General features: G+C 39.3%; 1 protein-coding gene across 1 annotated transcript; it reads left to right on the forward strand.

Moving 5' to 3' along the window:
* Positions 1-13,789: 13,789 nt before the first annotated feature.
* LOC131783229 (uncharacterized) lies at positions 13,790-19,203 on the forward strand. Its single transcript, XM_059099957.2, has 8 exons — positions 13,790-14,104; positions 14,444-14,838; positions 15,425-15,519; positions 15,879-16,053; positions 16,341-16,410; positions 16,488-16,774; positions 17,454-17,607; positions 17,963-19,203. Exons 1-8 carry the CDS (start codon positions 13,831-13,833, stop codon positions 18,160-18,162), a joined length of 1,650 nt encoding a protein of 549 aa, XP_058955940.2. The 5' UTR covers positions 13,790-13,830; the 3' UTR covers positions 18,163-19,203.
* The last annotated feature ends 6,833 nt before the right edge of the window (positions 19,204-26,036 follow it).

Consider the following 26,036-nt stretch of genomic DNA (forward strand, 5'->3'; position numbering starts at 1 on the left):
AGACCTCGACATTGATAATTTATGATATTATGCTCAACCTCATCGAATAATTGCTTATTATACATAGTTGCAAGTGGTGAATGACCGAAGCTGTCCGCTCTTTCCAGAAAGGATATTATTTATTATAAAATATATTTTTCTCAATTATTTCTTAAATTTTTAGATTTTTTATCTTACTCAATTGTTCCTGATAAAAGTTTAAAGCTTTGATTATGTAAGTTTGCGATCCTTTCCCATGAGGCCGTTGGGTTTCATCGTTCATGGATCATGCTTTTCAAGTGTCTACGTTTTTGCAATGGAGTGTTTGTTTAGTCAAGTCCCAATTAACTTCACCCCTGACCATGTGTCCCAATTTTTTTAGAAATGTCTAACATCTTCAGTGACCAAGCCTAAACATGATCATATTGTTTTCGTATTTGTTTTCTTGGATGAACAGCTACTAAAGGGATCTTAAATGAAAAATGGATTGATAGCGATAATTTCAGCATAGATTCGTTAGAGGACGTAAAGTTGGCCATATTGGAACATATAAAACCCGATTCTAGCAAGGTTTTGACTCCAACGTCTTCAACTTTAAAAACAAACGGCAAGAGCGCCGGTCGACGCTGGCGAGCCTTCTTTGTGTGTTCCATGACGGGGGAATATGAGCTTTATTTCTCGTGCAAAGAAGCCTGTGAATGGTTTCTCATGGAATTTGGGGACAATAGCTCAACTCACTTGATTGGAGGAAATTCCAGCGTTGGAATGTCAATACAACAATTTATCAAGTAAGCCAGTTACTTCTGATTGCCGCACGGGAACTGGATACTAGTGACAAAACAACTCACCACCCCACCCCATTCCACATCACCCAAACCGCCCTCCCACTTTACAACTGCTCAAGCGTTGGTTTTCTTGGAGGTTCGCGTTTAGAAAAATGGCGACCGTAACAGATTGAATATTTTCTCAATGAAAGTCATGAGTCATCGCTGTGGCTTTTACCAAGCACCGCATATTTATAATACTCAGAAGTAAACTCAAATATTTACATTCTCCGCTACGATCTATTGATAAATTACATGTAATACTTTTTTTATGTTAAATAATGCTCTTAATTCAGATCTGAGATGTCAGTAAACCTCACCGAAGGAAGAGCCTACTACTTTGAAGTTCTTCATTACTTAGATAATGAAGGTCACCTGGTATTTAGGACGAAAGGTCCTGGTGAAGAAATATCGTCGGAATTACGCGGTTCACATTTAGTTGCGTATAGAGAAGGCGAGTAAAAAATATGTCCCGTGTAAAAAAGAGATGGAAAACGTTTGCACATGTCACAGAATCAGAGAACTTGGGATACATGTTGTTTTTTTTTTTGCTTCAATCCTCAGCAAGAGGCCATTAATTAATAAAACTTTAGAGTTTAAACTATGTTTTATGCTTCTGATATAAAAAAAGAAACGGTTACAAAAACTATGGGCTAAACTGCGCTACTCACGTCTTAACCAGCGAAGAAAATTTCGCCACTTTACATTTTTGCAAGGACTGTCATTTATGGTTTTATGTTTTTCAACTAAGTCCTTGATGAATTCTTACCTTACAGAAATTTGTTGCTCAACCGGATATTTCTAATCTTATATTTAGTTTTATGTAGTTAGTTTTAGTGAACTAATTCACTGCTTCACCATTTCATTAGACGGGCATTACGATACTTTACATCCGGGTGAGTGGGAGGCCTGGTCACCTTGCAGCACACCATGTGGACCAAATGGAAGTCAAAACCGTAGCCGCTCTTGCCTCACACACCCTGTCATGTTCAATTATTCAGCTGATGGTTTTATATTAGCCCAGTCACGGGCATGTAACACCGAAGTCATGCCTTGCGGAGAAGGTAAACTCGCTAATGAAAATCTTAAAGTTATGCCTCAAAGTCTATCTTTGAATGATTTGAACTGAAAGAAATGAGGGAAATGTTCCACGAGCGTGGAACAAAAAAAAAACTGAGTTTCCATGGCAATCGGACCACACATCTTTGGATTCTGCACTGCAATGTTATGGGACTTGATTTACAGATACTCCTGTAGTGGGTTAGGCCGCACTTAATATCATCTGTAACAGCTATTCCGCGTGCTGCTAACATCAGCAACGGCAGAACCTTCGTATGAGAGAATATAACGAGAATTCTGAAAAATCAAAGTATGATTTTCGCGCAACTTTCAAATAGCTATAAAAAAAAGCAAAGGGCGTGGCTCTAATCGAGCATTTTTTAAGGTCTTCTCTAGGCTTCTCTATCGATTTTTTTGCGAGAACCTATTTCACAGCGAAGAAAGCTGTTTCAATAACATTAAATACTAACAGTGATGTAAAGTCGCGTGTGCATAGTAGAGATAATGGATTAGATATGAGCAACATGCACAGTGGCTTTCTATCCTTAATTCCCCTCATAGCACGTATGATATTGCCAGTGAAAGACGATACATTTCAATCTTCTCCCTCCTCTACATAGTGGATGCTGGTTGCCCATATATGGTTCTTGTCTGATGAAAAGTATAATTCAACTCTAAACTACTCCAAAACGTAAATCTTCTTGCATTACAGGGTGCAGCAACTATACCAACATAACAGAACCGACTCGGTCAGTCGACACTAAGAGCCACAAATCTTCACTCTGTGACAAAGGCGTTTTCACCGGTAACAGCTGGATTCGCTTCACAGGAAGCGGTGGGACCACAATTCCAGAATATGCACCAGAGCCTGACCACTGTGGAACGGAAAACCCGGGCTGGGTCCAAGGTGATCATCCTGCCGTGGCTGAAGGGATTGTCCAACGCGAGCTTTGCTTTCGTCTTAATCAAAAATACTGTCATTTCAGATATAACGTATCAATTCGAAACTGCGGGACATTTTATGTTTATAAGCCACCCGACATCTTACAGTGCCAACTGCGCATATGCACTAGTGTTGGTACGTACGCTTTTTTTCGGCTACTGCCTCCGATGGAGGCAAAGTCACAATGTTGTTATTTTTAATGAGTGAGTAAGTGAGTGTAACAATAGAATACGAACGACCTTCGAGCCCACAACTAAGTATGTTGAGTTTTATCCGGTATTCTTCGCTCTTGGCTTTAAGCCTCGCGGTTTCAGTAACCCTTTAACTCCCAAGATCAGATTTTTACTTCTCCCCTTTAGCTGCTACACATTTCTTTGTAAACACGTTACAAGAATTTGGTGTTAGATCAAGATAAGAACTTCTACCTGATAAGTTTGAGTATTCTTATCACCTATTTACTGGATAGTGTTTGGATATTGTAGGGAGAAGTTACATTTTAATCACTTTTGGAAGCTAAAGGGTTAAGGTTTCCTCGCTATGTATACTGTTGTGTTTGACTTACCTTATCATGCTTCTCAGTAAATTTTTTTTGTAGTGTAGCACAATGAATAAGTAAATCACGGAACAGACCCACGGCCACAAGAAATTTTTTTTTGTCAAACCAATTCCTTTCAACAGTGTCTTTTATCACCGAATATGTCACTCTTCCTACTTTGCGAGACTTATCTCGGCACTTGGAGCTTGAAATAAATTTTTTTTTTGCTTTCAGTTTCTCCCAAAGTTTCTATACCAGCTGAATGCAGCTCTAACGTGTATCATGAGCTAAATGAGTCCAACAGATACTGGAACAGCAGTGACGGTACCCTCAACTGCGACAACAACACCATCACCAGTGACCAGTGGTACCGCTTTACCGGAGACGCTGGAACGCTCATGGCGCCTGAATGCGTCCCCATGGGGAGTTGCAACACATTTGCACCTGGATGGATCAATGGTACTCACCCAGCGAATGATTACCAATTGGTGTCGAGGGATGTCTGTGTGCATATGCAAGATAATTGCTGCTTCAAGTCGTACCCCGTCGATATACGGAACTGTAGCGGGTACTTCGTCTATAAGTTGAAATCACCAGATGTATGCTATGTTCGTTATTGTGGCATGAGAGGTGAGGTCTCGAAGAAAGATGCTAAACATTTATTTTGCATGGACGTAAGACTTTAAAAAAGTATGAGTCCCGAAAAGGATTCGAAACTCAAATCTTCAGTGAATTCCGCATATCATACTGTCTATACCACTGAGTTGCCAAAAATTCCTTTGAAAGCTAAGTTATATACTAGGTTTATATTTGACCAGCATCCTGCACAAGGCTATTAGGGTGACCGGCGTCCTGCATTAGGGTGATTATAGAGATGCGCGCGCTCTGATTGATGGAGGATTGTGTCATATCTCGCAATAATCACCTCGCGCGAGGTGATCAAAGCCGGGGCGCTAAATTTCAAAATGGCTGCATCGCGTTTTGTCAATGTTTGCGCGGAAGTGGTAAACGTGATAAGAGGAAATTCAACTGCGAAGAGCACAAAAGATGCTATTGAATTTGGCGGAACACTTCCAAAAAAAATTGATGTTTTCTACCAGCCAAAATTCTTCTCTAGTCTTGATAGAAGTAATTACCTTTATTTACAGAATTTACTACAGAATCCGAGAGCACCTGAGCAACTGTACAAATATTTTGATTCACCTCAGGCTCAGTAAACATTGTAAGACAGTCCCCTCGACTTCACCTTAGCAATTATTCAACAATATTTACTTCGCCTTCGGCGAATAATTATTATATACGACCGTCACTTATAGTTTCTAAATTGTTATTGTTAATAGAAGGTCCACCTGCGGCGGTGACAAACATTAGATTCCTCAGCATTGGATTCCATTCCTGGAATGTCACTTGGGACGGCCTGCTTTCCTACCAGTCATTTCCCGAAGTAATGGGATACCAAATTACTTATCAGCTAGTGACAAACCAAAGGAAATCTTCTGAGGGCAATGTTACACTAAAAGTTAACAGCAACATCACAAATATTAAGGTCGATAGTCTGCAGATGAATACAACCTATTGCGTTAGTGTCCTCGCTTACAACAAATATGGTAATGGTGAAATTAAAAACTGCACGCTGGTAAAAACGGCTTCAGGTAACGCTTGGAAGCTTATTGTGATAACGGAAAGTTTTTAATAGCTGTTAATGACTGCTACCATCGCGTCTTTACCTTAACGAGTTCATCGGTAATAAGGATATTATATTTCTTCTTGGGCAATCTGGAGAAATTTTGTAAGGTTTTAAAATAACAATTTTAGTTGTTTGACCTGAAGTGCCTTGGAAAACACTTAAATTAGGCGGTGGAACACTCTTTCTGCTGATTGGTTTACCGGTGTAATAAGTCTCGTGGGATGTTCGGCAACAGTAAATTTTGTAAATCATTCTCCCCCGGCTCGTGTTGTGCAAACTATTAAAATGTTCTCCCAGTATCCCAAGTTGGTTATTACGCCGGTGAGCCGGTAGAAAGTGCGGTATTTTCCTTTTATAGAATAACCTCCAATGGGTTTACTAGTGCAATGAACGATGGACTTTTGACCAATCAGAATGCTTTTAGCATCTCGGTTATTTCATAATTTAACAATAGAACGTATGGGGATACTTTTCCTGGAAAAGGCACATTTCAAACGCCGTGGGTATGCTGTATAAGAACTTAAAGAGGTGACTTTGGTAAAAGGTTGGTCATCGGTACATGGTTATCAGACAGAAAGAATTTGCATTCAAAGTATGAAGACGAAAGGGTAAACGTTCGGAAACAAGGGGCTTAGTATTCAATACGGAGTGATCAAAAACTTTTCAAAGCTGCCTTGAACCTTACTTTAGAACTAATCAAAAATTTGTTTTACTTTTTTCTTTGCAAGGCGACTGTTTACCAGGCTGGACTCTTTTCGAATCACATTGCTATCTTCTGTTTAAAGATGATCTCAAAAGTTGGTCCGATGCCGAGATTGACTGCCTGAATCATAATGCAAACTTGCTCTATATACTCAGCGCGGGGGAAGAAGAGTTTCTTGACTCACAAATGATAAACTCATCATCAAATATCGAAGTGATCTATATCGGACTCAAAGAAAATGGTAGTGAAAATGAAAGGTTTTCAGTTTGGAGAAGCGGACACGAGGTTATTTATACAAACTGGGAAGATGGTCCAGAAAATGATGCGGATAACATTTCAATCAGTTTATCTACCGATGGAGATACTTGTGCGATAAAGGATGTCGGATTTAACGGCAAGTGGAGGAATAGTACATGCTCGAAGCGTCTTCCTTACATCTGCAAACGGAAAGGTACGACTTTTAAAAATAGACAAAGGTTAGCATTTACCAGCAGTGGCTCAACTAAAACTATGATCCTTGCAGGTGTCCTGCAATCTAAAACATTGCAGAAAAGAAGCCCGCAAAAATTCAGGCTTAGACGGGATTCGAACCCGTGCCTCGCCAAGATGGACAAAGTTTCGTCAGTAATGCCCAACTTTTATCCTCCTGCATTTCTATAAGAGATGAGGTCGTTGAACAAAAGAGAAGATAAAAAACAAAGAGTTTGATGAACTTTTTGACTGATTTCCTAGGATTGCACCCCAACATTTATTGCTCGGACAGTCCAATTGGAATGGAAACAGGGACTGTTCCTGATAGAAACATAACAGCATCATCATATTTAGACTCCAATCCTCCATCGGCCGCTCGGCTGGGCTCGCACGTGGGCTGGTGCCCACTGAATCTAAGTAAAGTCTTCCTACAAGTTGACCTGGGAAGTGCATATTACATCTGCGCAGTAGCAACTCAAGGTCACTTTGAACAAGGTTTCGGTCGTTTGGCCCGTTACGCCATCTTGTTATCATTAAATGGAAAGAACTGGACTGAATATGAGCAGGTAATGACAAGCAACTCATAACAACAGGAAGGACAACATAACCACTCGGTGAAGGTTACTAATTATATCGATTCAATACGCCAGAAAATTAATATTCGTAGGCCTAATGGCTATATGGCCAGTGCTGTCTGCCACTTTTGTGACTGTTGTGTTCCCCCCTCCCCTTGGGAGAGTTTTGTCACTCAGACTAATTCACAGGCTACCCTCGTAGCACTCTGTCGCCTTTCTAAACAACCCCCAGGGAATTCTTTGGAAAGAAAAAAAAGTACGGCACACTCGAAGAAATGGAAAACAAATGGAGCGTGAAATACGGAGTGAGGGAAAATGCAGAATGCATATTTACTCTACTCTTATATGCATATATGTATGCATAATGCATATTTACTCTACTTTTGCAAAGATTCCACGCGCCTCTTTCATTTCTTCACTGAAGTTTTGTTAGCTGAATCATTTGAGAAGACTCAAAAGGTGCCGAGTTTAAAAAGTTTAAAAAAACTTGAGCCATCTTTCCTTTTTTCACTTTGCAGAAATTTGACAATGCTGGCCAACATTATCAAGTGACAAAGAACAACTTGAATAGCGGTGTCGTGGCGCAGTTTGTTCGTTTCCTACCGGAAACATGGCATCGGTCGCCATGTTTGAGAGTGGAGATCTACGGCACTCGAGCCCAACCATTTCCAGGTAATAGGAACAGATGAAAGATATCATATATCAATCTGTCAATCGAAAAAAGAAAATTTCAGAAAGGAACCAATAAAAAGGTGTAGTCGACCTCAAACACAAGAAAATTGGATTGACCAAAACGTGATAATGTTTAAATTTGCATCTGATCATTTGAGGGGTTGGTACGAGGTTTCTAACCAATAAAAGTGCGTATAACAGCAATAGCCATGTGATCCTGGACCCAGCATGAACGTATTATTTTATTGTTACCATTATTTCAGCGCCAACAATGCCTCCCACAATTCTTGAAGCCCTGGGCTTAGGTTCAACATCAGTACAATTTATTCTCAGTCCCCCGCATCCATATTACGCCGCGTACGAAGTGACTGGGTATAGAATACGTCACAGGAACTTGGGATTGAGAAAGTGAGGGGATTCGGGCCGAATTAGAACCGTGACACAGTTACTAAAAGAATAAAATAAACGATAATTTACGATTCTATATACGTAATATGTACTCATGCTGATTAAAACCGCATTATTGTTACAGTATCTGACCTACCACCAGCAGGAATAACAGCAAACGCTTCATCTTCTACATCAATTACAGTAAGCTGGAAACCAGTCCCGCAGAGCCACGAGAACGGAGTGGTACTGGGTTACAGAGTTCTGTTTGCTGCCGCAGCTGAGCCTCAAGCAAAGCATAACTTTACCGTACCTTTCAACTTCTCTGCTTTCGAAATAAATGGTTTGATGAAGTTCACTAATTATTGTGTGCAAGTTTTGGCTTTCACGAAAAAGGGCGATGGAAAAATGAGTGACTGTCTGTACATTCTGACTGATATGGATGGTAAGTAAAAACTATATTGCATTGGTAGCAGATTTTCTGCTTGTTTCGTTTCCTTTCGAGAGGGATGTCAGAAAGTCATTGTAAGTGACTGTGAATGTATGAAAATCATATATGTGAACTGATGATAAAGACGTGAATGTAAAAGTGATCTTCGCAATGATCAACAAAACTCGGGTAGAAGTGAATTGTGTTAAGTAAGCTGAGACTATGTGTCTATTTTCTTTTGAGTGAGTGGGATACCATAAAACGAGCAATAACCTTAACCCAGTTATGATCCCACTCCTGACACCAGAACTGACTTGTGGAGAGATAGAAACAGCATTCAACAAGTTTAAAAAATGGGAATTATGGGTCCGGAGTAATACAGGAAGGGGATCAAGGAGGAAGACCACCTTTATAACGAACAAAGCTCTTTAGAATAATGCTAACTGCAAAATTTTCTACGTATTAGAACTGTGAAAGTAAAGGGATTCGGGCTGAATTAGTAACCGTGACACAATGACTAAAAGAAGACAATAAATGATAATTTATGATTCTAAATACGTAATATGTACTCATGTTGATTAAAACCGCATTATTGTTACAGTACCCGACCTACCACCTGCAGGAATAACAGCAAACGTTTCATCTTCTACCTCAATCGCAGTAAGCTGGAAACCAGTCCCTCAGGACTACGCGAACGGAATGGTACTGGGTTATAGAGTTCTGTTTGCTGCCGTAGCTGAGCCTCAAGCAAAGCATAACTTTACCGTACATTTCAACTTCTCTGTTTTCGAAATAAATGGTTTGATGAAGTTCACTAATTATTGTGTGCAAGTTTTGGCTTTCACGAAAAAGGGCGATGGAAAAATGAGTGACTGTCTGTACGCTTTGACTGATATGGATGGTAAGTAAAAACTACATTTTATTGGTAGCAGATTTTCCGCTTGTTTCGTTTCCTTTCAAGAAGGATGTCACAAAGTCATTTTTAAGTGACTCTGATTATATGAAAATCATATATGTGAGCTGCCGATAAAAACGTGAATGTGAAAGCGATCTTCACAGTGATGAACAAAACTTGGGCAGCAGGAGTGAATTGTGTTAAGTAAGTTGGGACTATGTATCTATTTTTCTTTTGAATGTGCGGGATACCATAACACGAGCAATTACCTTAACCCAGTTATGATCCCACTCCTGACACCATAACTGACTTGTGGACAGAAACAGCATTTAACACTGACAGACAGAAGATACCTGCAAGTTTAAAAAGTGGGAATTATGGATCCGGAGTAATACAGGAAGGGGAACAAGGAGGAATACCACGTTTATAAAGAACAAAGCTCTTTAGAAAAATGCTAACCGCAAAATTTGCTAAATGTCAATACTGTGAAAGTGAGAGGACTCAAGCAGATTTAGTAACTGTGACACAATTACTAAAAGAAGACAATAAATGATAATTTATGATTATAAATACGTAATATGCACTCATGCTGATAAAAACCGCATTATTGTTACAGTACCCGACCTACCACCAGCAGGAATAACAGCAAACGCTTCATCTTCTACCTCAATCACAGTAAGCTGGAAACCAGTCCCTCAGGGCCAAGAGAACGGAGTGGTACTGGGTTACAGAGTTCTGTTTACTGCCGCAGCTGAGTCTCAAGCAAAGCATAACTTTACCGTACCTTTCAACTTCTCTGCTTTTGAAATAAATGGTTTGATGAAGTTCACTAATTATTGTGTGCAAGTTTTGGCTTTCACGAAAAAGGGCGATGGAAAAATGAGTGACTGTCTGTACATTCTGACTGATATGGAAGGTAAGTAAAAACTATATTGCATTGGTAGCAGATTTTCTGCTTGTTTCGTTTCCTTTCGAGAGGGATGTCAGAAAGTCATTGTAAGTGACTGTGAATGTATGAAAATCATATATGTGAACTGATGATAAAGACGTGAATGTAAAAGTGATCTTCGCAATGATCAACAAAACTTGGGCAGAAGTGAATTGTGTTAAGTAAGCTGAGACTATGTGTCTATTTTCTTTTGAGTGAGTGGGATACCATAAAACGAGCAATAACCTTAACCCAGTTATGATCCCACTCCTGACACCAGAACTGACTTGTGGAGAGATAGAAACAGCATTCAACAAGTTTAAAAAATGGGAATTATGGGTCCGGAGTAATACAGGAAGGGGATCAAGGAGGAAGACCACCTTTATAACGAACAAAGCTCTTTAGAATAATGCTAACTGCAAAATTTTCTAAGTGTTAGAACTGTGAAAGTAAAGGGATTCGGGCTGAATTAGTAACCGTGACACAGTGACTAAATGAAGACAATAAATGATAATTTATGATTCTAAATACGTAATATGTACTCATGTTGATTAAAACCGCATTATTGTTACAGTACCCGACCTACCACCTGCAGGAATAACAGCAAACGTTTCATCTTCTACCTCAATCGCAGTAAGCTGGAAACCAGTCCCTCAGGACTACGCGAACGGAGTGGTACTGGGTTACAGAGTTCTGTTTGCTGCCGCAGCTGAGCCTCAAGCAAAGCATAACTTTACCGTACCTTTCAACTTCTCTGCTTTCGAAATAAATGGTTTGATGAAGTTCACTAATTATTGTGTGCAAGTTTTGGCTTTCACGAAAAAGGGCGATGGAAAAATGAGTGACTGTCTGTACGCTTTGACTGATATGGATGGTAAGTAAAAACTATATTGTATTGGTAGCAGATTTTCCGCTTGTTTCGTTTCCTTTCGAAAAGGATGTCACAACGTCATTTTAAATGACTCTGATTATATGAAATTCATATATGTGAGCTGCCGATAAAAACGTAAATGTAAAAGGGATCTTCACAATGATGAACAAAACTTGGGCAGAAGTGAATTGTGTTAAGTAAGCTGAGACTCTGTATCTATATTTCTTTTTAATGAACGGGATAACATAAAACGAGCAATGACCTTAACCCAGTTATGATCCCACTCCTGACACCAGAACTGACTTGTGGAGAGATAGAAACAGCATTCAACACTGACAGACAGAAGATACCTGCAAGTTTAAAAAGTGGGAATTATGGATCCGAAGTAATACATGAAGAGAACAAGGAGGAATACCACGTTTATAACGAACAAAGCTCTTAAAAAATGGGAATTATGGGTCCGGAGTAATACAGGAAGGGGATCAAGGAGGAAGACCACGTTTATAACGAACAAAGCTCTTTAGAATAATGCTAACTGCAAATCTTCTACATGTCAGTACTGTGAAAGTGAAGGGACTCAGGCTGAATAAGTAACCGTGACACAGTCACTAAAAGAAGACAATAAATGATAATTTATGATTCTAAATACGTAATATGTACTCATGTTGATTAAAACCGCATTATCATTACAGTACCCGACCTACCACCAGCAGGAATAACAGCAAACGTTTCATCGTCTACCTCATTCACAGTAAGCTGGAAACCAGTCCCTCAGGGCCACGAGAACGGAGTGGTACTGGGTTACAGAGTTCTGTTTGCTGCTGCAGTTGAGCCTCAAGTAAATCATAACTTTACCGTGCATTTCAACTTCTCTGCTTTCGAAATAAATGGTTTGATGAAGTTCACTAATTATTGTGTGCAAGTTTTGGCTTTCACGAAAAAGGGCTATGGAAAAATGAGTGACTGTCTGTACGCTTTGACTGATATGGGTGGTAAGTAAAAACTATATTGTATCGGTAGCAGATTCTCTGCTTGTTTCATTTCCTTTAGAGGATGTCAGAAAAGTCATTGTAAGTGACTGTGAATATATGAAAATCATATATGTGAGCTGCCGATAAAAATGTGAATGTAAAAGCGATCTTCGCAGTGAGGAACAAAACTTGGGCAGGAGTGAATTGTGTTAAGTAAGCTGAGACTATGTATCTATTTTTCTTTTGAATGAGCGGGATACCATAACACGAGCAATGACCTTAACCCAGTCATGATCCCACTCCTGACACCATAACTGACTTGTGGAGAGATAGAAACAGTATTCAACACTGACAGACAGAAGATACCTGCAACTTTAAAAAGTGGGAATTATGGATCCGGAGTAGTACAGGAATAGGAACAAGGAGGAAGACCACGTTTATAAAGAACAAAGCTCTTTAGAATAATGCTAACTGCAAAATCTTCTATATGTCAGTACTGTGAAAATGAGGGGACTCAGGCTGAATTCGTAACCGCGACACAGTTACTAAAAGAAAACAATGAATGATAATAAATGATAATAATTACACAATGCGTACTCATGTTAATTAAAAAAGCATTATTATTACAGTACCCGACCTACCACCTGCAGGAATAACAGCAAACGTTTCATCTCCTACTTCAATCACAGTGAGCTGGAAACCAGTCCCTCAGGGCTATGAGAACGGCGTGGTACTGGGGTACAGAGTTATGTTTGCTGCCGCAGCTAAGCCTAACGCAAAACATAACTTTACCGTACATTTCAATATCTCTGCACTCGAAGGATATGGTTTGATGAGGTTCACTAATTATTGTGTGCAAGCTTTGGCTTTCACGAAAAATGGCGATGGGAAAATGAGTGACTGTCTGTACGTTTTGACTAATATGGGTGGTAAGTAAAACTATACTGCAATGGTAGCAGATTTTCCACTTCTCTTGTTCCTTTTGAGAGGAGAGTCAGAAAAGTAATTGTGTTAACTAAGACTGGACTATCTATCCATTTTTCTTTTTAATGTGAGGGATTCCGTAAAACGCGCAATAATCTTAATCCAGTTATGATCAGGTACTAAAAGACAAATGGTAATCGTGTTATTTATGACGATGAGCTTTTTTTAATGTAACGTTGATTTACAACGTTCTCAACTTGCAGTACCATCACTGGCTCCTTCCAATCTCTCCTTCTTCATCTCCGATGGTAGCACTGTCAATTTATCTTGGCACTTAGTACCGGAAAGAGAAGAGGAGGTCCCGATTGTAGGATACGCAATATTTATGAGCGGTTCTGATAGTGGCGCCATCAAGTTTGTAGCTCCATGTGCCTCGTCTCTTCTGCTAAAGAATGTTAGCTTCTCCGACGACACATGCATCCAAATGGCTGCATTAAGCATGGATGGATCTGGCATTTTAAGTGATTGTGCAACTGGTGAGTAGTTTTATGGGCTAATTGTACCGCAAAAGTAGGCACTGCTGAAGACCATGCGGGGTCAAGACAACGAAGCAATGTGCAAAACATCTCCTTGTATCAATGATGATCACATTCGTTACTGTTAATAGTTAATCGTATGCAATATGTCGACTCTTTTCATAGATGGACAAAGTATATCCTCTCTATAATTCTCCTCTAATAAATACTAAGCCAATTTGCGCGATACGTACAGAATTATTCCGGCTGGGAAACTGAAATACTTGATTCTTTCAATAACATGTTAGAAGTTGCATTTAGAGCTGGGACCAAATGGGGAATTTCCTCTCTTCACTAAAATTTTAGATAATGTTGCTTATCCCCTTTCATCTCTCCGTATCCTTGCAGGTTCATGGAGAGGTAAGAGAAAAATCCCAGTTTGGACTTATACTACAAAGATAATGAGTTCATCTTCGATTCAACTTAACCTGCAGAACGACACAGAAAAACAAACAAATGGACTATTGGAAGGTTTTTACATCAATTATCATGCTGTCAGAAGAGGAGGTGAACCAGTTCCTGACTTACTTTCAGAGCCAAATCATACGATGACTGTCTGTGCTAGTGCTACGACAGTGATTCTCACTGGCCTAACGATTTACACCACGTATAAGATTGAGGTGGCCTTGATAACATCCAAGGGCACGGGAAAGTTAAGCGAGCCCTTATACGCAGGTATTTGTAAAAATATATTTCTTATTTGCTGAAAGGTCTTTTGCTAAGAAAAATAGTTGGCCCGTACCAAAGGATTGGAACGTGAAAAAAAATGCACAAAGCGCATGCGTTATTCTTTCTTTTACCCATGATTCCTCTTGCTCAACACTTTTCAGTGGTTGTACAGTGGACTATACATAACGTCTTATGAGAAGGCTGATATCTAACACATTGAATCATCTCCTCCATTTTGGATCGGTTCAGGACAAGAATTATATTATATCATCTTCTTTCATCTTCTTTCTTTTATTACCTTCAATATTATTCACTGCAATTCTGAAAAATTTCCTGTCTTTACAGAGACTTGTCGATGCAACGAGAACTTGAGTATCTCCATTGTTCCAAACTCCTTAGACACATTAGGAACGGTCTCTCTCAGTCGAGTCATCCGTGATCTGGTAAACAGCACGTGTGGCAGATGCGATGCGTACAGGCAAAACTATTTGACATCTTCTAACATCACACGGGAAGGCCAAATTTCCTTTCCAGTGACAAGGACCCAGGCTATTGGTGACACGGCCTATAGCAAGTTTGTTCCAGTGATATCTGTACCTGGGTTTGTTGTTGTTAAAAGAAGAAACTCTCCCATTCCTACACTTACAAAACTTCTAACAAACTCTATCTTTGAGTCTTGGCCTGTTTGCGTATTGGCTTTGCTGACGTCTCTTTTAGCAGGGATAATCATTTGGATTTTGGTAAGATTCTTCAGTCTCACTGTTTAATTCATAAAGGTAAGGCGAGGAACCAGATGCCCCATCGTGGTGATGCTTTCCTGATTTTTCGAGAGGTTTAGGTATTTTGTTGGTCTCCGCTAAAAGGTTGCAGCACCATCTTATGCATACCCCTATCCCCCTTCCCTTCTCTATTACTGTAATATTTCTAAACATCCCCCGAGGCCCGAACTTAAGCAACACCAAATCGCTTTGGACACTTGATTACACAACCGCACACTTGTTCTCTGGGTCACATGACCCAAGTTCCCGCGTTGCATAACTCCCGGATGTCACGCAAACACTATAATTACCTTGCAGAATAGCGTCTCTGGCAGTTTTACGGTACCCATTTCTACTTCTAAATGAAGACAGTGTGTCAGTTAAGAGTTGCGCCCGGTTACACAAAACAACGACCCTTCCAGGGCTTGACACCAGATTGGGGTTTACTGAACTAAACACTTCTCCTAAACGCCCGTTAAATAGAGCTGACCCAAAATCCCATTAAATGTAGCTTCAGTAATTGAAATTTTGTACTCTCATATGGATTTACGCGTCTCCTACCATTTAGGACTCGAAAGCAAACCCGGAGCATTTCCCGAGGACGTTTTTTAAGGGAGCTGGTGCTGGCTTCTGGTGGTCTTTTATCACCATGTCAACTGTTGGGTGAGTTTGCTTAGAAGTTGTCTTCTTCTCGATCACAACATCACGCACAATGCAGAGTTTACGGAAGATAATAATTAATGATTTTAACTATAAACAGATTACTCTGCAAATTAAGATGGTTCGTTGCGTATGATCTATAAAAGTAGAAATTTTGCGATTTTTTTAGGTTTCTTTTCTGTTCAATTGATTCCATCACGCCTTGTACCCTTCATTCAGATCACATAAGAACTCAAAACATGGTGACAACATTATTGAACCACTTGCTTGAGGCTCATGAGGCACAATCTAGTCTTACCACTTACTAATTATTTCTTTTCTTGTTCGTTCTGGTCATCTATTACTTAACCTTCTTTGAACAGATATGGTGACCGCTGTCCTCAGTCCGTCCCAGCCAAGTTATTCGCGATAGTCTGGTTTCTAGTCGGACTTGTAATTTTTGCTCTGTTCCTCGGAACTTTGACATCATTGCTAACTGTGACAGTGGTTAGGATTCGCACGGATGCAAATAGTCTGAGCTCGTCTGGTGATGGCAAGGTAATTGATGTTCTGTCATTAACACTTTCATCCGTAATTTAAACATTAAGGTCAAGAGTATTAACTAAAGAAGCTCTTGATTGTTAAACAAATTCTCGTTAAGAAATATGCATACTGATATGATGTTGTAAAGGTCTTATAGTTAGGAGACTTGACATGTCACGTTTCTAGTCAGTTTTGATCGGAGAATTGCGTGACATGTTTAAAAATGGTTAATTTAAGACTAGCCTTACGCTTCATAGTACAACAAGTAACTGTCAGATGATGTGAAAATGTTTCTACCTCAGGTTGCAGTAGTTGCCAACTCGTCCTCACATCAAGTGGCCGTTAAAAAATTTCCCAACAAGCTAGCCATCGGTGAGTAACAGACTTCATGACCCAGATAATCGACCGTTTAAATCACAAACTACATGACTAAAATTTTATTCTTGCAGGATCTACTTTCCCAGATTTAAACTCCATGGTTGAAGCTTTGAGAAATGGCAACATAAGTTCAATGTTACTTGATATGTACGTTCCAGTCAAGAGAAAAGATCTCTTTAACGGCTCCTGGTTTCATGTCTCGGACTTTCTAGAGGGTGAAATAGCGCATGGTATTCTTCTACAAGGTGAAGGAGTCAGTCTTGCAAAACAATTGAAAAATGTGATGGAAGTGAACAACGTAGAGGCAGAATTCTTAAAACAGGATGACGAGGCAACAGAGCAATCTGAAGAGGAAGAGGTAATAATCGTAAGTGGAACAGTTTTCATTTGAGTTTCGAAAAAAAAAAAAACCACAAGTAATCAGAACAGTCAACCTAAGCGAAGGCTGACACCATCATTAGCCAATCAGAACTCTGATTAAAAATAGGCAGACTGTATGAAACGCGGAAAAATACGAGTGTACCAATCAAGATTGGCTTTAGGCTTGAGTTTGATTGGTTGAGAGGGTGGCGTGGACCAATCACGGAGCGACATAAGTATGGGAAAACCAAAGCAATCATGAATAAAGGGGGTAAGTTTTCGAAGAAATTGTGGTGCTGCGTCGTTGGGAGAGTATAACAGTGTAATTTAGTGAATTGAATGAAAGTGATCCTCGCAGTAATGTGCACTACTTAGGCAGTAGTGAAAATAAGGCCTGAAAAAATTCAGGCCTGTACGGGATTTGAACCCATGACCTCTGCGATACCGGTGCAGCGCTCTACCAACTGAGCTAACAAGCCAACTGGGAGCTGGTCATGATGTTGGTTCTAAATAAACCCGTGAAGTGATGAAATAAACGGTTAAGCATATATGAAAGTCATATATTTGAACTGCGGATAAAGACTGAAATGAAAGTGATCATTTTAAAAGTGATCATTGTAAAACCAAACCCTTCATGATCACATTGTTGACACTCTTCTTTTTATTTCATTTTCTAGACTGAGTCTACATCAGTCGTGTTCTTTGAACCCAGCAGTCCTTACTTCCTGAACACGATGGTGGTCAGTGTTGGACTCCTATTACTCGCTGTTACATGTGGTTTGTTTTACCAGGCCTTTTGTTATAGGTCATGCTGTAAAAGAAAAAGCAAAGGTATGTCTTTTTTCAAAGTAAGTCAGTAGTATCTTCGGTGTTCGATAGACCAATCGACAGGGAAATGACTGATGGGATAGAGGAGTTGGGACGATCGTTCCTACAGACGGAGAGACAGACAGACAGATTATAGAATTCGTGAATTATGATAATGTAACTAACGCACCTAACGTTATACCATGTGACAAACTGAATTACCGGTATATTGACTTGGCAAATTATGAACGACTGACTGGCTGATAGACTGACTGAATAACTGACTTATTGACTCGCTGACTGGCAAGCTGAGCGATCCATAAACTGACTGACAGACTGGTTAGACCATCAACCTTCTCAACAATATCACTTATTTCAGGAACCTGCAGATGTAAAATCATGAAGCAGGACATCTCTGAATCATTGGAAATATTTCATCATAGTTTCTCTCAAACATATCATCGACTGCGCGAAAGACAAATACGACTACTCCAACTTGGGATGAAAAGAAAACGGGCCGATTCCAAGGAATCGAACACGATATATGACGACGACATAATTCTTGCAAGAATGTATTAAATTTGGAGTAAGGAAGTCTCGCTACTTCAAGCATATGAGCGTGGAACATAAATATATGACTGTGCAAAACAGCATCAGGTCCAAAAGAGATCTAACTCCAAATCGACCTGGAAAGAGTGGACAAGAAGATCCAGCTCGTGGAATGTCCACTACTAAATCCCATTTATTTATTTATTTATTTATCCAAAAGGCTCCTTCTGCCTGAGCTTATCCCAGCTTCTGTAGCATATAAAAGCGACTAGGAGTATTTATATATCCTCTGGATGAGGTGCCAGTCTATCGCCAGTGACCATCCTCCCAACGCATTTTCTCAGGATTTTCCTTATAGTTCGCTAGCTTGTTCAAATCTTGGGTGAAAAGAGGCTCTAAGTGTGTTGATTGGCTTGCCTCAAACACAAAGCAAACAATAACTAGGGATCGGACTCCCATATAGACCAAAATTCTAAAAAAGGTGAGCACTAAGTCAACACATCTCACACTAATTTTGGTTAATTCGATGAGAGGTAGTCTTAATTATTTACATCATGTGGATATGACCGAAAACGCGTTCGTAAGAACATATTTTAGTCCTGTTGAGTTTATTCATGCAGAGATAAGTAAAATCACGAACATCACGTAAGAGTAAACGTCTTTAAGCATTAAATGTGTCAAGATTACAAAATTGTTAGATTGAAATATATTTAAAATACAAAGTAGAAAAATTTCGTTTTGTTTAACAAATAGAGAAGCCATGACTATGCTCTGTTCTGTTATAAAGCACGCAGGAAGCGGCTAGAGAACGAAAGAAACACGAGACGCCTGGTATGTTTACAAACCTTTGTTTGGTTCTCCTGTTGCTACTTGCCGGCTCGCTAGTTCCGAAATTTCACTTTCAATTATCGAAAAAAAGCTAGAAAGAAGTCTCGGAAAGGGTCGAACATAGTACAATTTGGCAGGTGGCGTGACAGCTTTAGCTCAGCTCTATGCTCTGTACTCTCATAGAGAACACTCTTTCAACCAATGACAGCGCGCGTTATATCCGAGCTTTATTATAATAAAAATTTGTACCAAACGTTTTAATGACTGACAGTATTACTTCTTGTACGTCTCACATTTGGATTAAAGATTGAAATTTTAAGTCTTGGTAATGATATTCAAAACAGGTGTATTGAATTTCAAAATTCCTTGCGTAATCACAAATTTTTACTGTAAGATATAGATTTACGATTACCTTTTAAAAAACGTCCGTGTGTTTAATCCCTTCAACTGGTAACATACTTTGCACTCTATCATGTTTAAGCAATCATGTCAAATGTAGTATTTGAGCACAGGCAAGTAATTTGAATTGACCAACTGAGTCATTCGTAATATTTAAACACACACACAAGCAAAATTATTCAAATTTCTCAGGGTTAGTAATATCTAAGGCGCAGTCAGGTTAGCTGATGTAACCAATCATGTCTTTCGTAACATTTAAGGAGTGGTCGCCTAAATGTGATCGACCACTCCTGTCGCTCGTGGTATGTAAGGTTAGGAGGGCTCCCGGTAAGGTAAAGGCAAGAAATTTTGATCGACCAATCTTGTCGCCCCTAATATTTAAGGCACTCTCAGGTGATTTGAACTGACCAACCGTGTCGCTCGTGAATTTTAGAACGGAGACAGATGATCTAGCATGAGCAATCGTTCTGCTTAGGATTTGCGAGTAAAGCAGAAAAAATTAAATTTATGGTACGTCCAGTTTCCAAAATTTTCCAAGATTATTTTTAAGAGCATCTAAAAGAATAAGAGCATCTTAATAGATGAAAAATCATTCAATCCTACAGTTTATTACTTAGTAAGAATAGGCTCTTTTCTGAATGGCACCATCCTTGTGGGACCAGGTGACCGTGTTCTTAGCGACGCATGCCTCTTCAAACTTGCAGCATCTAACATCGCGGCGAGGTCTGGTAGCGAGCTTGACCGACGACGACTTTTCTGGAACGTTGCATTATTTATTGGTGCTTGCAGTTTCGCCCCATCATCTTGAAGTCGTGCTCCATCTTTGCGTATACCAAATTGTTTCCTGAACCATCTCTTGGATAAAGGGCTTACTGGTACTTTGAGATTTCCGAGTTTATCCATTTCCTTTAACGATTGAATATTGGCGCTGCAATCTGGTGATCCTGAACTTTCGTCCTTCTTTCCGTCTTTTTCTGGTTTTAATGAGAGGTTTGGTGGTCTGTTCTTTTTTGTTTCCATTGATTAACGCTGGTCTATAGAAGGAAAAAAGAAAAATACGTCTCAACGTCTGTTTATGAGACATGCTCGAATGTCTGTTGGAACTTTTCTAAGTTTCGACCGCACGAAGAAACGCAAGGCTAATTCCTAACAAGCACCCCCTCTACACAACACAATGACCCCAGAATGGTTCGAGCCCAATCCTCCCCATACGGAGTAACCGCATCAATCATAATGTCTCCCTTTAAGAATCCCAGTAGTAAAACAGCAATACGTGAAAAGCCAGCCAAATTTGAACCACTAAGCCAGCGGGCCTCATTCTGTGAAAAATTTGCCAAATCGACACTTCAACGAATTGCTATTATAGTTCGGAAAATATAATGAAAGAATAACAAACGTTTCGGCGAAGGTTTGCATCGATGTTGTAAATGTTAATTTTTTGTCCTCTAGAAAAGGAAAAAAAGACAGTTTTTTTGGAAACTGCCATCACTTACATCTTTCCCAGCTCTATTTTTTTGCATCTGCGAAATTTAGGCATTAACGTATTTTTACCCAAAGAATGCAAACGCTTCACAGATATTTGAACATGTCACGAAGCATAGACTTCAATCACCCGGCAGGGATGACTCTCAAATACAGCAGGTGTGGGGAGAGAGGAAGGGAGCGTTTTGTTTGCTTAGCTCATGGTACGTAGCAGATGAGGTGTTACGTGCTGTTTGAATAATTCTTAACTCATTATGGAGCAATGTTTCTCGGCCCTATCGAATTTTATTCCTAGTTACCGATCAACACATTCGGATCTGTTGAAATGAAATCGAAAGAATTTAGAAGCGCTTTGTACCAAAGATAAATCATTGAGATATTTAGAACCAAGTTTGTGTGGAGAGAAACAGAAACAGGTGCCTTTATGTCAACGGTTAATTAATTCAATAACGTGGAAACATAGCATCTTGGTTGTTAACAGATATTTTATATTTTCTGTTGGATCTACGGGGCGTCGAAGACTCGTAAACTCTGGCACATTTTGTCATCTGCATTCTTGAACTTTTCGTAGATATGTGTAATTGTGTCTTGAGATGTCTTGTTTATGTTACCGTGACGCTGCTCCTTTAAAGTTGTACTTAAAAAAGCAATGAAATTTGAAACACAGCTACCACAAACTTAATCTCGGTTTCGCAGCAAATCTCAGTGCTATATCACAACGGGATTTAAACTTAAGATCATTCTGGACGACGGTTATTGCCTGCGAAAAGTTTTGTTTCGGCGACATGGCTTTTTTCCGGAGCAGTAACACGAAACATAAAAGCCACTGCAGTCTTGCTCCAAAAAAATAAACTCACATTATGTTACTTTCATATGATACCTTAAATATGATATTTTGAACCGAAACAAAAGAGGAAAATGTGTTGATGTTTTCGTTTATCCTGCTGTGATATTTGTTACGCTCGTTTACCCTAATCTCTGGAGCGACAAAAGACTCTCACAAAGTTTGTAAAAGAAAGTTCTCGATCAAAGATACGAGAATTACATGATCAAAGATTCGAGTACACGGGCATCGCTAGAAACCATTTTGCGCCATAAAGAAAAACCACTAAGTGTGTTTCCGCGTTCTTCTAAAAGAACTTATCTTAACTGTACTGCACCGTATAAGTTATCATGTTATTAGAAACACAGATCTTATAGACTAAACATGTCAGTATACAATGTAACTGAATTATCAGTCAAGTTTGCGTCGGCACGTAGATCTTTTGAATTAAGTCAAAACAAATACAATGGCATAGATGAATGGAAGCAGTGAAAATTTAACCTTTTCCGAAGAATTTAAATGCAGCATTTTCTTACCCTACTGTGAAGAGAAACAAAGATCTTGGAGGTACAACTTTGGTTTAAAAAAAAAAAAACAACAACTCACGTTTGCGCCAGGAAATACCGTGCGATGGCTTGAAGGAATAACAACATGAATATCTGAAAACTGAAGCACGGGTCACAAAATGCGAAAAGCGAAATAAATTTGCATATAGGTGGTTTTCGAACGACCTGCCATGAACAAAGGCAATCGAAACTTTCATTCAACTCATTCTTGATCATATTTGTCAGCAATACAAAATTGAAAATCTTTATTACCTTTGATATGACATACCTTCCAGTGAACAGATTTTCAAAACATCAAAGGTACGGAAATGAAACGGGCGAAAATCTATTGACATCAATTCGATTGGCAGTATCTGGAATACAGGGATTCTGGTATTAATTGGTAATTTTACGAAATGAAGAATAATATTCAAACAGATGCGACACATTCAGCGCAAAGTGAGTGTAGATATTTGTAAATCGCAAACAGTTCTCCTGAATGCAGTGCACGATCGTGCATCTAATTCTTTCCCTCAAATTCGCTGAAACCAAATGATTTGTAAAAGAAAAAGCTTAATTGGCAAATTGTACACAAAAATACCTCTCTCCAGTATGTTAACACTTACCTTCTTGGAAAATGAAAAATAAAGTGATTGATATTAGCTGCTAAAAGCCAACAGATGTGATGTTTTTGAAAAGATGGTCACTGATTGAAAGGATTTATAACCGCAAACTACTAAACGCCGACTTCGTGGCTTCGGGGCATGTTTATTGTTTTACGACAATTGCCGAATTGTAACGGAGATTTGAAAGGTCAGTGGTCATTCATTCCCGCTGTTCTGATATCAGCATTGACTCGAAGAGAAATACACTTTTTGCCAAGTAAACATTTCAATCATAGTTATATAACCACAAGGGCAAATCACTTCCGTTCCTCTCTCCTATATGCTATTTTTATTTTTAACATACGGGAATAATAAAAGAAAAAGAGTAATTTATGGCAACTACTTTATTTTATTGTAAGTTTTTTATTTGTGCCGTGAAAAAATACAACCTAAAAATGTATGGAAAATACAAATTTTAGATTGGTAAGTAAAAAAAACCTCAAATGAGATAAAAACAGACAGAAGAGGGATAGTGAAGGATGGAGAAGATTGACGAGGATTTGTACCTAACAACAAAATATTAGTGTGGTCCGTAGAGAAATTTTAGACGAAGTGCTTTCCTGCTCTCGTACTCAGACCTCCCTAAATATGCATTAAAAAAATACCAGTTGGATCTGGGTACAAGATTACCATTTTATGCAAACATTTCCCATCAGAAGACTAAATTCGGCCGAGAATCTTTATCTCTCGATTTCTGAATGTATAATATCATGTGATAAAAAGCTGTCGCCACATCACGAGAACCACGACAACAAAATCACATGCACCGATGACGTCATTGCAGGATTTTTGCCTGTCGAAATTTTAATCGCGAGTAATGGGCTCCTGTCGCTGTCCATGATTTAAATTCAGGATTGTTGTTCCATTGCACGCGCTAAAAAGCTCTTCTGTGGTTTGAGTAAAACGTGGTTCATTCAAACTTCATAACCTTGACCTTGAAGTGGAGGCAAAGAATATGCGACACTCTTTTCTTTACCACATGGAAAAAAGAGACGGCATAGCGTTGAAGGGAAGTTTGATATCAGTTTTCACAACAACATAAGAACACGAGACAACCCCCGCCCACCCCCGATTCGTCTGTTGTTTGTGCTAATGACACTTTTCCATTAATTTATCCACGTGATTTAGTGACATTTATTTTTTTTTCTACTTTAGCAATTAAAGTGAAATTTGAAAAAAAAATTGCCATTTAAAGTTAGCCATTCAGTCTATAAAAAAAAAAACGTTCTCATGCCCTTTACAAGCTTGCCATTCTCCATACCCCAGTCCCCCCCCTCCCACCCCAGATATTAGCCTCCTCGTTTCTCGACGTTTTCAAGTCGACAAAGCGCCCGCCGCGCGAAGTCGCATAAAGAATCAAGGTTTAAAAATTATTGATTAGATTTCACGGCATCAAATCAAGAGAACGTCCATTAAAATAGAGGGTTTGATGCTGCAGCAATAAACACTTAAAGCATTCAGATAAATAGCAATATACTTGAAATAAATCCTTCCAATTTACATCATAATGTGTCCGTTCAAATGGTATGAATATCAGCCCAATTGCAATCTCAGGGATATCTCATTTCTCGAAAACTTTTAAAATTGATAGCTTTTTTTGTGGTTGAATTCTTACCTGCAGTTCAGTCGTCAACTGCGCTTAACTTCTTTGTTTCTTCGCAATCAGCTCTCTATGAGCCTGTGATACTGTTATGATGGGCAACTTAAAACCGGCTTATATTACTTTCCTGTTAAAATAAAACCTAGCCAATTAATTTGATAACACCCGGACACTGGCACATGTCTAGCAATATGTCTGAAAAGTACCCTTGAGTGTTATTCATGTTTCAATATTCTAAACACAAACAAAGCCGCCTGATTACAAAAGATAGCTACATTTTTGTCTATAAGTGTTATAGTTCTTGACACAAATAGTATAAGAACCCTTTCCTTTCATCTTTGCGAACGCAAAAAGGCCGTCACAACTTGATACTGACCAGATCAGATATGATAAATCCTTGAAAAATTATTTCCCTGAAAGACATAACTTTGCCTGAAAGCCTGCTCTGTAATACTGATCTTATGCTTTTGCGATTCCGCCTCGAAAATTTTAGAAGCAAAATTTTGAGTGGTACATGTTTCCTATTGCACCATTTTCAACTCATAATTTTTAGCCTAATTCCCAATGGTCGACTGTAACCAAGTTAACATTCTAACGGGTCCATTTTAGGACAATTAAATTACGGAAATGAAAGAGTAATTTTCAGTCCAGTAAAAAAAAATGTTATATAGAATTGTGACTAATCTTGGACAATTCTTTATTAAACTTTGAACGTAATCTTTTTTAATTCATACTGGCCGCTTTTCTTAGAATATAGACACACTGCGATGTGTTTTTCTGAGAAGCTCCAAGTTTCCACCGGTTATGTTTTGGGAGAAATATGTCAGACTGCTGGTCCCATCATTCATCGCGTCACAAAGCTGTGGTTCGTCTCCTCCACTGGAAATATTTTTCACCCCCCCTCCCCCACCCCTTAAGCTATTTATATGGGGAGGGGTTGGGAAGAATAAAACGTTGCGTGTAATCCTAAGAATGGCCCTGAGAGAGACTTAGTACCAGGCCGATATTCTCGTTTACGATCGCTTCCAAGGGGAGGGGGAGAGTCATTATCTTTGATTCAGGCTCTGCCAGACAGATTCTAATTTCCAGATTTGAGCTTAATCTGTAGGGTAGGGTTTTCTGATGTTGACAAAAGAATGGGGGCTGCTAGCCAGTAAATCATTTCTGGCAGGCCTTGATATCGTCGTCGACAATAATCCTATTGTTCAGCAGCTGAGAGAGAGGCGAAAGGCGAATGTCCGGTGCTTTCAAATAACCGGGAAAAAACCTGGTTTTCCAGGTTGGAGGTTGAGCGTGGGGTGAATCCCTCATCCAAGTCGGAGTCGAGTACTTTAAAAATAAAATGAACCATGCCACAAGGAGAGGGAGAAGAATACAGAAGCACAGGAAAATCTGTCATTCAGTTGATGTTCTCTAGAAGTACAGTTCATTGACGCTACTGTTTCGAGAAGTCACGAAACGAATCATCTCTAGGAGCCCGTGGCTAATGGCTCCTGTCATTTCTTGTCCTAGAACTTCGCTACCGCGCCAAGTCAAAAGTTGCGAAGAGCTGGTGACTAATA

Source organism: Pocillopora verrucosa, chromosome 12, assembly GCF_036669915.1.
Source record: "Pocillopora verrucosa isolate sample1 chromosome 12, ASM3666991v2, whole genome shotgun sequence".
Classification (NCBI taxonomy): Eukaryota; Metazoa; Cnidaria; class Anthozoa; order Scleractinia; family Pocilloporidae; genus Pocillopora; species Pocillopora verrucosa.

What these genes read in the sequence shown, in the direction of transcription:
- LOC131783229 (XM_059099957.2), top strand. Translation starts at nt 13,831, where the DNA reads ATGAGTTCATCTTCGATTCAACTTAACCTGCAGAACGACACAGAAAAA. An exon ending in AAGCGAGCCCTTATACGCAG is followed by an intron (nt 14,105 to 14,443) that starts GTATTTGTAAAA and finishes CTGTCTTTACAG; the next exon opens with AGACTTGTCGATGCAACGAG. An exon ending in GGATAATCATTTGGATTTTG is followed by an intron (nt 14,839 to 15,424) that starts GTAAGATTCTTC and finishes CCTACCATTTAG; the next exon opens with GACTCGAAAGCAAACCCGGA.